This window comes from Sebastes fasciatus, chromosome 3 (genome assembly GCF_043250625.1).
Source record: "Sebastes fasciatus isolate fSebFas1 chromosome 3, fSebFas1.pri, whole genome shotgun sequence".
Classification (NCBI taxonomy): domain Eukaryota; kingdom Metazoa; phylum Chordata; class Actinopteri; order Perciformes; family Sebastidae; genus Sebastes; species Sebastes fasciatus.
In genome coordinates this window covers 33,470,787-33,484,280 of record NC_133797.1, presented here as the reverse complement: position 1 = coordinate 33,484,280, position 13,494 = coordinate 33,470,787, and the positions used below count along the sequence as shown (strand labels likewise).

General features: G+C 41.3%; 1 protein-coding gene across 6 annotated transcripts in view; it reads left to right on the top strand.

Moving 5' to 3' along the window:
- septin9b (septin 9b) overlaps window positions 1-13,494 on the top strand; it is a 91,522-nt gene that overhangs the window by 64,390 nt on the left and 13,638 nt on the right. For 5 of the 6 annotated variants that reach the window (XM_074630482.1, XM_074630481.1, XM_074630480.1 and 2 more), the window contains 4 exons: window positions 5,666-5,851; window positions 9,651-9,779; window positions 9,912-9,993; window positions 10,623-10,760. In XM_074630482.1, the coding sequence (XP_074486583.1) occupies window positions 5,666-5,851; window positions 9,651-9,779; window positions 9,912-9,993; window positions 10,623-10,760 (535 nt within the window). Of the gene's footprint in view, window positions 1-4,665; window positions 4,798-5,665; window positions 5,852-9,650; window positions 9,780-9,911; window positions 9,994-10,622; window positions 10,761-13,494 lie in introns of those variants that run through there. The other variant, XM_074630484.1, reaches the window with a different exon arrangement.

The window sequence follows — 13,494 nt, the reverse complement described above, 5'->3', positions numbered from 1 at the left end:
TCAGTATTATTTTCTCAGACTTGAAAAAACTCCCCTCAGATCCACAGAAAACATCATACATTTGCTTTCACAAGCTGAGCAGTTGCTCCTCTTCGTGACGAGACATTCATGTATAAAATTTGAGTGCCCTTTTAAGATAAGAACGTTTTTAATGCGGATGTAGTCTCACATAGCCAGACCTATCTCCACACTGCTTTAGCGCTGGAGAAAGGTCTGTCTGAACCCATCATAATTCAACACTGAGGGGGGAAAAAAACTTCTCTGGGTTGTTTGTATTTCTTTAAACCAATCACAATCGTCTCGGGGCCAGCTAAACCCAGGGTGCATCGATGGTGCCCGTATGAAACATACAGACAGCGAATGGTGAGGAGAATCCGTCTGAAATAGGCAGGCTGATACTCACAGTGCACATCCTGTGAATCAGACTAATGCGGATGTAAAAGCTGTGGTTTTGTCTGCTGTGTAGCCCTCAGTGACAAACAGGAAACCAAACATCTACCATAACTGTTTGAGTGAAATACAAGCACCAATAAGACAACACTGTAGCTCCTGTCTTTCAGATCGTATTAATAGGCCATGAATGAACAGCACATCCTCAGAAATGTAAGGATATATATATAAATGGCAATGATAGAACTTGAAACAGCCCTCATTCCACTATAAGTGCTCTCATCTGAAGAATAAAGGAGTGGAGTCGTCTCTTTGATGGGATCTATCCATTCATGCAAAGAAAACGCCTGAACTCATCTCCATTCATTAAACAAAGCTCTAAAAGTCAGCTAATCCTAAAATACCGCTTTTGCTTGTCACAAGGCAAAGAATATATAAATTCCTCTGCCTACAGTGGTGTATTTATTGGAAGCAATCTTCACACATAACATCTGTCTACAGTTTAATAAAGTTGTTTTCATGTGGAGTCTGTGTGTTGATGAAGGGAGATTAGAACAGCAGGTCAAATGAGGCCAACGTTTTTACGTTTCCTCATTGAGCAGTTTCGAAGCACCTGTTTCATTTGAATGAACTGTGCACACCACTGACTCATTGTGGCTTTTTTTGGCTTCAGTTAAATAATAATAATAATTGTAAGAGCCATATCTTAAGAAGCATATAAGAATATAAAGAATATACTTTGAAGAATGTAAAATGTTATTTTTTCTCATTTAGGAACTGCATATGTTTTGTTATAATTTGTATAAGTAGCGCTTCTGTTGATATATAAATGACGTCAGAGTCGCATTTTGATGAGTCACTTATCAGAAAGATGTCTACGGAGCGTAGAGTTTTTTACCTAGTTACAGTAAATATGTGTTTGTACTGTTTTCTACTTGAGTAAAAAGTTAAAAACTTACCTTGGAGACATGTTTGTCAAGCTAATTGACGACGCTACAATAATAACTGTTTTTGTGTATCACCTGTCATACATAGAATACAGCTCAAAGTTCTTTACAGTATGGCATTATAAATAGTGCACAGCAGAAATAAAATACAAAGAATAAATGGACTTGCATTTATAAAGCGCTTTTCTAGTCTTCCAAACACTCAAAGCACTTTAAACTACATGTCAGCATTAACCCATTCTCACACACATTCATATGCTGACTCTTGCTCAAGGACACATCGACATGTTACCGGAGCAGCCGGGGATCGAACCACCGACCTTCCGATCGGTGGATGACCTGCTCTACCCTCTGAGCCACAGCCGACCCAAATAAACTAATTCATAAAAATAGAATAAAGGATCCAATAAAACGGCAGAGAAATAAAAGTAGTAGAAATGGTAGTAGAACAAGATAAAAACATGAGCTAAACTCTTGCCTGAATAAATATGAATGAAGGTCTTCAGATGATTTTTAAAAATTTCAACAGAGCTTGCATATCAGATGTAGCATAGTAGCTAAAAGCAGTTTCCCCACTCGTTTTGTGGGTTTCTTTAGGAACAGTTAAAATGCCAGCATCAGAGGACCTAAAGGCTCTTGTTGGTTGATAAGTAGTTAAAAGGTCTGCCATTTAAGAAGGTGCTATATCACTAAGTGCTTTGTAAGTGAGTAAAACAACCTTCAAATCAAGTTTAAAAGGAGTTAAATTAAATGAAACGCCGCTCTTTGAAGGAAGTTTATTCCGGTGAAGTCCCACGCGTCTGATGCGTCGTTCTATTTTGATGCGCCCGTTGGGTCTGTCTTGTTTCAGAGCAGTCAGGATCCAACGGTCGAGGCCACTGATCTGAGTCATACTGTACGTCTGTAATGAGGTTACTCATCCCGAAATGTAGTTCGCCGTGGCAAAGGTTATCAACGCTTTCTCTGTGGAACATCACAACGCTCGAATGCAGATGTGACTCACTTGAAGAAACACTTTGTTGTGGATGTAAAATGTCACTCTGAGGCGCATAAATAATGATGTTAAGCAGCAGTGAAAGAGGATTGCTAATGGCCAGCTCATCCACGGCCCTGAGGATGAAATCATTAGGATGCGGTGTTGATGAAAATGAAAGAGCTCTACTGGAAAGATAAGTGAATATTTAAGCAGACTGTATAACATTTTTGACTCTCCTGGCACCGCCGTTTGGTTCTTCCTTTTTCCGTTGCATGTGTTCTTGTTACTACGCCTGTGTGTTTGCCTCTGCTACAGTATGACTGTTTGTCTATTCTTAGAGAGCAGCCATTGAGCCAGCAGATGGCCCCGGGGCTGGCATTGTCACGGTGCCCAGGAGGCAGTTTGGCATCAGACCTGGAGTATGTCATTACAGCTAATCTGCATTCTGCCATTCAAGAGGCTACTGATGCAATCGGTAGATGGAGTTCAGTGAAGGGTTAGCCAAATGACTCTATCCAAACATTTGCAAACATCTCACAGGCTAAAGATAAATTGATCCAAATACCTCAGGATCACTTTCCAAGACGCTGCATTTCTGCGTCGGGTTTCTTGAGGACAGCCTCGCAGCACTAAGTCAGCTTTAGTCCACCATGATGAGGTATTAACAGGAGGTTCACGTTACAGCATGTACTCCTGAATGTCAGGATGTGCTTTTTTTTTTACTGATAAAATGAATGTCCTGGCATTAAGGGAAATTGCCTCTTTGGTTGTGGAAGTTACTGAGCAAAAACTAAATCTTGTATCCAGATCATTTACTGACTAGTGATGATGGACACAGGGGGGATGGATATTTCTTATTTCCCCAAGATTTTAGCGATGGATTTGTTTTTAGTCTGTGCAACATGTTATCACAGCACAGTTGATCAGTTAACCAGTAGACTGTCTGACAATTGAAAGTTGGAAAGACTGACAGTTACTATAGAGCAGGTCTATCCAGCCAGATTTGAAAAAACACATTTATACTGCATGCAAAAAACGCTTGCCACAAACTGCATGTGATTATCATAAAGTGGGCATGTCTGTAAAGGGGAGACTCGTGGGTACCCATAGAACCCATTTCCATTCACATATCTTGAGGTCAGAGGTCAAGGGACCCCTTTGAATATCACCATGCCAGTTTTCCCTTGCCAAAATTTAGCCTAAGTTTGGAGCGTTATTTATTTATTAGTTATTTAGCGCCCCTCCCGATGGTCGGTACCAATGGATTCCTTACGTTATTTAGTTTCATATGAGACAAGTATCTTCACTCTAGCTTTAAGACTGAGCCCGCTACAGTCTCTTAAAGACAGTAACGTCGGCCGGGATTGCTGGCGATCCCACGGGTCAGAGGGTTAAATACTTTTTTCATATTTATAAATAATCAAAGGGCCGAATTGAGTTCGTCATAGGGCCAGATTCGGCCCACTGGCCGCCAATTCAATAGGCCTGGCTGCTATAGACACTGTTGAAGGTGGGGTACCCTCCTTAAGGTCCAAAACTGTAGCTTGGAGGAATAGAAAAGGTTGTTGAGTTCAGAGCTGACTCATCAATGCTCTCATGACTTTGGATTTTTAAGGTGTGCAAGTGTGTAGGAGGGTGAGATTGTGCAAAAACATGTGTGAAGCAGAAAAGGATATGATCCTAACGTACACTCTGATTCATTCATTGTTTATTAAGAGGTGGTTAAACTGAGTCTTTTAAGATATACCACCAACGTTTCAACCTCTCTCAGAGTGTAAATGTGTGTTTCTGTTTCCTGTGACACAGGTGGTCCCAGCTGTACCCTTAAATTAAAAGCACCTACACAGTGGGCTGCTCATAGTGGTTATTAAAGCAGCACCTTTCCCAGGACAAAGCCACAGAGAGCCAAAGAAGGACTTTCTTGTGGAAAGTCTGTAATTCATAGTTGCAGTAAAAGCTCACAGCCTCCCGCCGTCTCCTCCATCTCACACTTTCCGTCTCATCTGAGGGAAAGGCAAAACTCTGAGCACATCATATAATGTTCCACTGTTATTTGTGCTGCATTTATATTCTTATAATTATAATGTTGCAAAGACATGTTACAAGCATGGCTGTCGCTGTGTTTATAATGTCAGACAGATAAAATCAAAAGCACAAAGGCTTCTATGTTCTTAGAAATGCTGGTGCCATATGAGAAATCATAATCAACCCAAAGCAGACAGCTGCAGTGTGCCGTACCTGCATGTAGTCAGGGTGGCTGTCTCCACTCAGCTTCAGGTATATGAGTCTGGTTTGTAGCGTCTGTGACTGCAAACCTCACACAGACAATACCACAAGTTTCTGTCACACAGCACAGGAAATGTTGTCTCCTCCTACATGAAGAGTCTCTGCTGCTGCAAGCGCACACTAGCACATTTGGCAGAGTCGAGCTGTTGGCACGCAGCCTTTGTCTTCTACACAACAATCGATCCTCCTTAAAGTGAGGTAAGCCGTGATTTGTAGTTGGCAGCGCTTTCTCCCGACGAGGTCTGTTCATTTTGTCTCCCTAATCCTTTTAGGATTATGAAAAACTAATTTACAGATGTTCTGTTTCACTTTAGTTACTGAGAGGTTTCTGAAAAGTCTGAATTTCTCTTGTGGGCTGTGCTACTAACACAAGGTAATCGAAATGTATACTTATACTTTATACTTACTTTATACTTTATTGTCAGACAGGTCTGAAATTTGTTTTGCATAACAGCAGCTCCGTTTGCAACATCACAGAAAGGACAAAGACAATAAACAAGGATACAAACATTTAAACATTACAATCACAGAAGACAATATTCAACATTAAATAGCAGATGTGCGCCTGTTCCCATGTGATTTACTGATAAGTTTTACAGCTGAGTGTATGCACTGGAGTAAAGAGCGCTGGGGGAAACAATAATTCTTTATTGAAGAGTTATGGGAAAGTTTGTCTTGGTATTTTATGTTACATCTGCACATGTGTGCACATGTGCGTCTCCCTGCTGGCATAAGCTGGGTTTTTTGGCAGACGGTGTAAATGATAAATTATCACCTTTCAGTGTTGTCTTGTACAAAGGCGGGTGCTCATAAATGCAAATTTTAAAGTCTGGTGTATCCTGTTTCACACAGGAAATGAGCTGCTCAGATCAGTATCTTCATACTGAACTCGATCTTCTCTGCAGTTAATATGATTTCATGTGTACTGAGTCACGCAGTTGCTTTTTTACATCACTCTTTATTACTAAATTTGTACACTTCCCTGCTTACAAATCACGCTTTATGCTTGTATATATCGTATAGATACCATGTAAATCTAACATCTCTTTTTATTTCTTTCCCTCAGGGTCAGAGGTCAGTCTGAGCCACAGCAACATGTCGGAGTCCGCCAAGCCCCACCACCCCACCCCCCAGGGTAAAGGGGATAAGACACACGCCAGCGACTTCAGCTACGTGGGCATCGATGCCATCCTGGAGCAGATGAGGAGGAAGGCCATGAAGCAGGGCTTCGAGCTCAACATCATGGTTGTGGGTGAGTCTGACATTCATGCATTTAATTCAACTTTTAACAAAAACAGTCCAAACTGCAACATGAGTCCATGCAGAAAACACTCCAAACACAACCAGCAGCTACATAGGCAGGATTTTTGCTGCATGTTCTTGCTCTCATCACAATGTCGAGTCCCTTCAGAAAGAGTTCAGTCCCCTTGACTTTTCTTGCCCTTGTAGTGCTATGTTGCATTGTTAACCCTGACCTAACCTCCCACAAATTACATTCATATGCAGCTAATTTGCAATTAACCTTCACTTAATTATTCTTTAGTTGCCATGAGTAGGTATTGTGGGGGAGAATGAAACTGTTAAAGGCTGACAACGTGTGCTGCTAATGCTAAATAATTGCGTATAAAAATATATTTTTTATGAGAAACGGTTGGATACTGTATGAATACAACTGAAAATGTGCGGTATGATGTAAAGATTAGCTTAACTGTTCCCATCCAGCCCGACCTTCACGTTGATTATGCCTTCATGTTAGAATTAAAGTCTAAACTGACACAGATGTATCCCGAGAAGACTTGAGGCTCTAATTGCTTCCAAATGCAGTTATTGACTCAGCACTGAATTCAGCAGAGAAGATCAGACGGTAACCATTTATAACGTTTTCGATTTAGGCCGCAGAGACACAAAATGCAGAACAAAGCACATAAAACAGGATGTCACACACAGCCTGCTTAGATTGCAGATCATCTCACTTAGAAAATACCTTTCTGTTGTCTTTCTTTTCATCATGAAGCTTCTCCTCAGCTGTCTTTTCATGCATGTATGTGTTTGTATATGTGGTTCTACTTCGGTTGTTTAGTTAAGAGTCATGGTGCCTTCCTGAACCAGCTCTTTTACTTTGTGTGTCAACAAACACACTTGAGAGGACAGAAGGAGGCTGTCGGGCTGAGAAAGTGGCACAATGATGGCGATTACTCTGCTCACACTTCCTCGGAGAGCAGCGCCGCGCCGCGAGTTACTGTAGATTCCACCGTCTAGTCTGTGCACACACAATTATCCTTGAATGCACCTGTTTACATGCTTGCAGGCACGAAACCTATGCACATGTTGTCTTCAGAGAAAGGAATGTCAAAAGGTGTTTAATTTATCACACACTGAGATACAGATTACTCAACAGGAAGATGTTGAAAAGCCTCAGCTACAACCTGATTGGATTTTGAAACCTTGATGTTTGTATCATGTTGTCATAGGAGGCAGTCGGTCTGATTTCAGGCCCTGCGGGGAAGTGTCTTGTGTACACAGATAGATGGCATGTCAGCACAACTCCAAGGAGGACTGATACTGTTTATCAAAAGAGGCATATTGATTTATAGACGTTGGGGAATGAAGTGAAAGTGTAGTGAGAAAGTGGCAATATGACAAAGTGAAGGTTCTATCTGTCTATCTGCACATTTCTGCATAACGCCAACGTGTATCCACTCGTAGTGCTCCGACACCTCGATGATAAATTAAACTGGTGTCGTGAGACGTGTTGTGAAATGATACTCTGTGCACACACCGGAGAAGAACACAGTAGAAGTTTTACAATAGCAAAGAACAATGATGAGTTTAAACCTGCGCAAAGTGATTTTTGTTTGCCAGAGGGAGCTTTGATATAGTGTCAAGTTCTTCTGGGTAATGCGTCGGCAGATAATTGCCCAACACCTCACTGGAGTCCTATTTCTCTGTGTAAGACCAGCGTTGACCTGCCTTTTGAGCCTGGTCCCTTAAATCCTGAGAAAAATGTCTTAATCCTTTCGGTTTATTAGATGTCTGACTTCATTTTGCTACTCCTCAGATGCTGGGTTGCGTGAGAGATCATACTTGCCAACCTGGAGACCTTAAAAAAAAGGGAGCATTTCAAAACCATAGTGGGAGGTCTCCCTTTGTTTCCTGTATTCTGGTGACTTTAAAAGAGAGAAAATAACAAAATAATAAGTACACTGTAGAGGCATTTTTATGTCAAACTTTTGATTTTAACTTAACTCCCAGGAAATAAAACGGAATAATTTGCCCCTCTGGTGTGAACTTGGCGTGTGAATCTCTGGCATAAACTAATATTCATCTGTTTTTATTTATTTTTGCTCCTGCTTGAGTATTTCTTTCTCTTAGTACTCTCCATTTCACTCTCCATTTCTCTCTCCTTCTCTCTCTCACTGAAGGTCGTTTCAGACACAATGCGACAACGCCACAATTGCTCTCTGAAACACATTATTTTCAATGGTTAGCGCCGCGCCACACCACGACGGCTTTTCGCTGCGTCGGGCAAAGCTCAACTTTGGGCACTACATGCTGTGGTGAGCTTAAACATGAGCTCAAACTGCACTGTGCCGCGAGCATAGACTGCTCTCTTCAGCCGGGAAACGACAGTTGGTGTAGCTCTATTGTCGTCCGGGTGGAAACAGTAGGGATTTATACACACTGCTCAGGTCCAGAGAAAGGCTAAGATAACGAAAAAGAAAAAAAAGTGTGAAAATTTGCCATAAATCGGGAGAAATACAGGAGAATTGTGACCCCAGGAAGAAATCTGGAGAGGGGAATGAAAAACGGGTGTCTCCCGGGAAAGTCGGAAGGGTTGGCAAATATGAGTCAGATGCCTATTTTTTGCTGTAAGTTTGTTGAGCTTTCTTTGCCTGAACTTTGTTAGATTCCTAGTTGCTTATATGTAAATTAAAGAATGAAGAATGTCAGGATAACTGGGTAAACGTATAAAAACTAGAGCATCCTTTGTGATTCTAATAAAGTTGGTGTCGAGTGACCACGTGAAAGGTCAGAGCGGCTGTGGTCTGTGGTCTGCCCTATGAGATGCATTTGCCTAATCCCTGCCCTCAGCCAGCTGACCTTTTGATTTCCACCACGCAGAGAGGGCAGTTAGGGTGTCTCAGTGTGTGTGTGAGAGAAAATGAGAAAATGTGTGATTGTGGGTGAATGTGAGCAACTGAGTAAACTGAATGTAGAGTGTGTGTGTGAAAGAGCAAGTGTGTAACAGAGACGGGGAGAGGTGGTGGTGGTAAAGGGCGCCCTAGGTGTCACAGAGGGCCTGGCAGCTTGGCAACGCTCCACACGCCACGCTGCATGCCCACAGGAGCTGTGAGCGGAGGGCGACGGAGAAATATGGAGGGAAATGAAACAGTCCCGAGACTTGGTGTGTGTGTGCATATCCCTTTAATGCAAGAATTATTCAGTCACAAAGAATAACAATTTTTAAAGTTTCTGAAATTAAACAATGTGTTTAATTATTTTTACCCCATGCCTTATCGGGCAAGTGAGTTGCTAGATTTACTAGCCCAACGTGGCATTTTACTTGCCCTGGGCAAACAGGCAATACTTATTGTTGAGCCCTGAAATGTCATGAATGTATAAAGCTACACTGTAAAGTCAAGTTTTCACCCTGGAGACTCGTCTTACTTGTCTGAATGTAGTGAAAGTTAAAAATGGCTTTTGAATATTTGCTCACGATAGTAGACATTTTTGCGTGTGTGTGTGGTCTATACAATACATCTGTCCTCTAGGCCTCCACAGCTGGCCTGTCTGACCCTGCAGCTGTCCTGCTATGCTCATGGTCTCTGGACACACACGCACACACACACTCACTTTAGAATCCATACGTTAGCGGTGATGTCATGTGCATATTCAGCCTCACTGGTTTTGTGAGAAAAAGCCTAAAAGAAACTCTTGTGTTAGAGTAGAATGACATTATTGTCTTTGTGACTGTCTGGGGTTAAAACCACGACTGGATGTGTTCCCAGTTTCTCTAACTGGTGCATTTGTGTGTGTGTTTTCCTGATCAGGGCAAAGCGGCCTGGGAAAATCCACCCTGATGAACACCCTGTTCAAATCCAAGGTGAGCCGCAAGTCATCGCAGCCGAACCCGGAGGAGAGGATCCCCAAGACCATCGAGATCAAGTCCATCAGTCACGGTCGGCCAGTGTTCATGTTTAGTAGCCTAAATATTGATAGTGTTATTATTAATAACGTGTTTTTTCTGCTGCTCTATCATACTACTTATATGTCCAAAAGAAATACAAATTAAATATCCTTCCTTTGTGTAGATATTGAGGAGAAAGGAGTGAGAATGAAGCTGACAGTAATTGACACTCCGGGCTTCGGGGATCAGATCAACAACGAAAACTGGTGAGCTGAAGTAACTTTATCTGTTACTAAAGTCATTTCCATCATTGCATATGTGTGGTTACTTGTTCATTCTGAATGGTTATCAAAGCCAAAGTTCAGTGTTTTATCTAAAAAACAGTACAATTTCATTATTTTATATAGAATATAGATATAATATAAAAGCAATATAAAATGCCTGTTTTGCAGAACACAACTCTGCATGAATCCACGTTGTTCATCACTATAATTCTTCAGTTACTGCCGTAGCTTATTACACAGCTTTGTTGAATGCTCAATTCTGATTGGTCAGTTACGGCATTCTACGGTCTGTTATTTTTTTTATAGCAGACTGGCTGCTATGAGTAACAGAACGTTAGAAGCAATAAAATAACTTTCAAATAAATCAAATCAATTATTGATCTCTTTAATAAGTAGCTGTGTAATAATGCGGGATAATGTACAGCGAGCGGGTCATTATTGCAAAATGAATCCCTTCAGGGTGATTCAAGTCCTGCTACCCACCCTGTAGGGGTTAATTTCGCAATAATGACCCGCTCGCTGTACATTATCCCTTACTTGAATAACTGTACAGAGGTTTTGACTGTGGTCTGATACAAAGCTTAGCTTCTCCTTCCTGTTTCCTTTGTCAGCTGGCAGCCCATCATGAAGTTCATCAACGACCAGTATGAAGCCTACCTGCAGGAGGAAATCAACATCAACAGGAAGAAGAGGATCCCAGACTCCAGGGTGCACTGCTGCATATACTTCATACCCCCCACAGGCCACTGGTAAGATCACATATTAAAGAGACATGTGACTAAAAACTCATTCCCCCAATTTCTCCCACAGCTGCGAGAGACCAGTCAGGCCTTCTGGGAATCTCCCCTGACCCCGTTGTCTGTCCACAGCTCTTTAACCACATCCTTCTCCAGCTTTTCTTTATCAGCTCTGTCTTTACTGACCACATGTGGAACTCATTCTCTCCTCACAGACACTGAATATCACTCAGAGAGTCCGATTTCACAACGAAATTAGACTCTACAGTTCTCATAGTTGAGAGAAGTAGAGAAACGGGGAAACAATTATCACGATGTAGAGAGTGCCTTCTTATCTTGAGTAGGAGAAATTGTAGTGGTTGAGGCAATATTATACATATACTGTATAAAATATGCTAATGTTTTACTTGAGTATGTTGATTAATGGCTTAATAATGAATATATTTACCACTAAAATGTATGAAATTGTGTAGCCTTAACATGTCTAACTTTCCTCAATCTGCCAAGTTGGGTTGGGTTATTATAGTAAAGTAAAACTCAAACTAAAATGAAAATAAGCAGTGAAAGATATTTTTAGTAAACTGAAACTAAATAAAAACTAAACTGATACGATATTGCCTGATTAAAAAAATTTATAAAAAATAAAATACAAATTAACATAAATTAATTTTTCACTACTGAAAAAGGAGACAACATGAATTGCCGTCAACTGTCGTGACATTGAACCACAGAAATTGAACGGGCTTGACCTTCCAGGAGATGGTCCTGTGCAGAAAATGCCTCACTAAATTAGCGCAAAGATTAAACATGAACATTATGGCCATTCCTACACAGTTCTCTAACCATGTGTTTTGTATTTATATAGCTACATTATACCTAAACTAAAACTAAATATATAAAAACTAAAACTAAACCTTCCTGGAAAACTGAAACTAAACTCAAACTAGCAAAAACACTCTGAAAACTAACTAAAACTAAAATAAAAATCCCAAACTATGATAACCTTGGTGCCAACCTGACTCAATCTAGTGAATCATTACGCCTGAAAGTGTTTTTCCGCTGAATTTAATTTGAAAAAGCGGCCGCATCAGAGAGATCTGGATTTGATTATCGATTCAGTGCCTCCATTATTCATTTGGAACATGTTATTAAACAGAGAGATGGGACACCAAATGGTTCACAGATCCACTCCTGGTGGAGTCCGACATGGCCGTGGTCAGAAAAAGATTGTCCTCTGTGTAAATGATGCGAACAGACGGAAGTTGCGAGGGATTGTAACAGTAACGATGCTGTAATTTGGCACAAGATGTGTCCGAGTTAATGAATTGAAGAAAGGTTCTGCAGGAATAAACTTCCAAAGTGTCCTTTCAGCGTCTTGGCAGAGCACCCGTCTCTTTTTAAACAACCAGGTGGCGGCTGATTGCTTCACTTAACGTGGCGTTTGTGTCTGCACACTTTACCGCTGCAGAGATGACACTAACCGCATTTCTCCCGCTGCTTCGTCAGTGATTAGGCTCTTTTTTTCCTCCTCGGTGTCGACTCTGTAATTTGTTCGATGTAACAGCGATGATTGGTCTGTCCTTATGTGCACTGGGGGTCATGGTGGGTACACAGCAAGGCTCAATGCACACACAGAGAAATTAGAGTTGATAGGAGTATTGTATTGTACACATGCAGATAAAAGCACACCAACTGTAAACACTCACTCACTAACCATCTGAGCGCATATCTCCATGACGGCTTCACATTTCTGTGCACCGGCAACTCAACAGTTGTCTACTTTAAACGCTCTCTCTGTGAATGGGGGATGACATGTGTGTCTGTGTGTCCTGTCCCGCTGTTTGACAGACCCCCTCATCATCTGCTCACGTCGCCACAGCTGCAGCTTCGGAGAATGTGTGTGTTCATGTAAAGCGGAGCGTGTAGTGGACTCAAGTGGGCAGTAGGCATGCTAACACTTGTATAACTACACTTGTGTGGATGCCCTGAATGTGTTTGTGTCACAACTCACAGCTGCTCAGTTCAGCCGTGTTCAACAACACGCTGACCTCTCACCTCTCTCTCTCTCTTTCATTGTCAATGTGTTGCTTCACTCTCCCAGCTCCTATACGCTATAAATATTAATAATAATAATAATACATTATATTTGGTGGCGCCTTTCAGGACACCATACAAAGATAAAATAAATACTCAAACAGTTAAAAACAACCAAACACGGAGCAAACATAACAAGAGACATTTAGGCAGAGGCAAACAATAGCAGTGTTAAGGGAAGGACACAGAATGATGGACGCTAAAACGTTGTAGCAGGCTATATTTAAAGTGTTACTATTCTCACACACATAAACATCCCAGACATGCACATTTGACTGAAACATGTTCATGAATACATGAAAACAAAGATGCAAACATCTGTCAGGAAATGGTGTCTTCCTTACAGCCAACCAGAGAGTTGTACAGTATAGTAGGTAGCAGAACAAAGGCGTCTGTTGGGGCTACTGGTGTGACCTGCTGGCATAAAGATGAATGTTAAAAGACTCAATTTGTGTGTATGCATGTACGTAATGTAAGTGTGCATATGTTATATGAGACTTAGAATAGGCAACATACAGCACATGCTTGCAATCACATTTTCTATACACCCCAAAATGAGTTTGAACCTTAAATAAACACTTTAATTTGTGCTGGACAAGCTTTGTTGTCCTCCTGTGATTCATGGGGGGAAAAAGTGCTGGAACAAATCTTA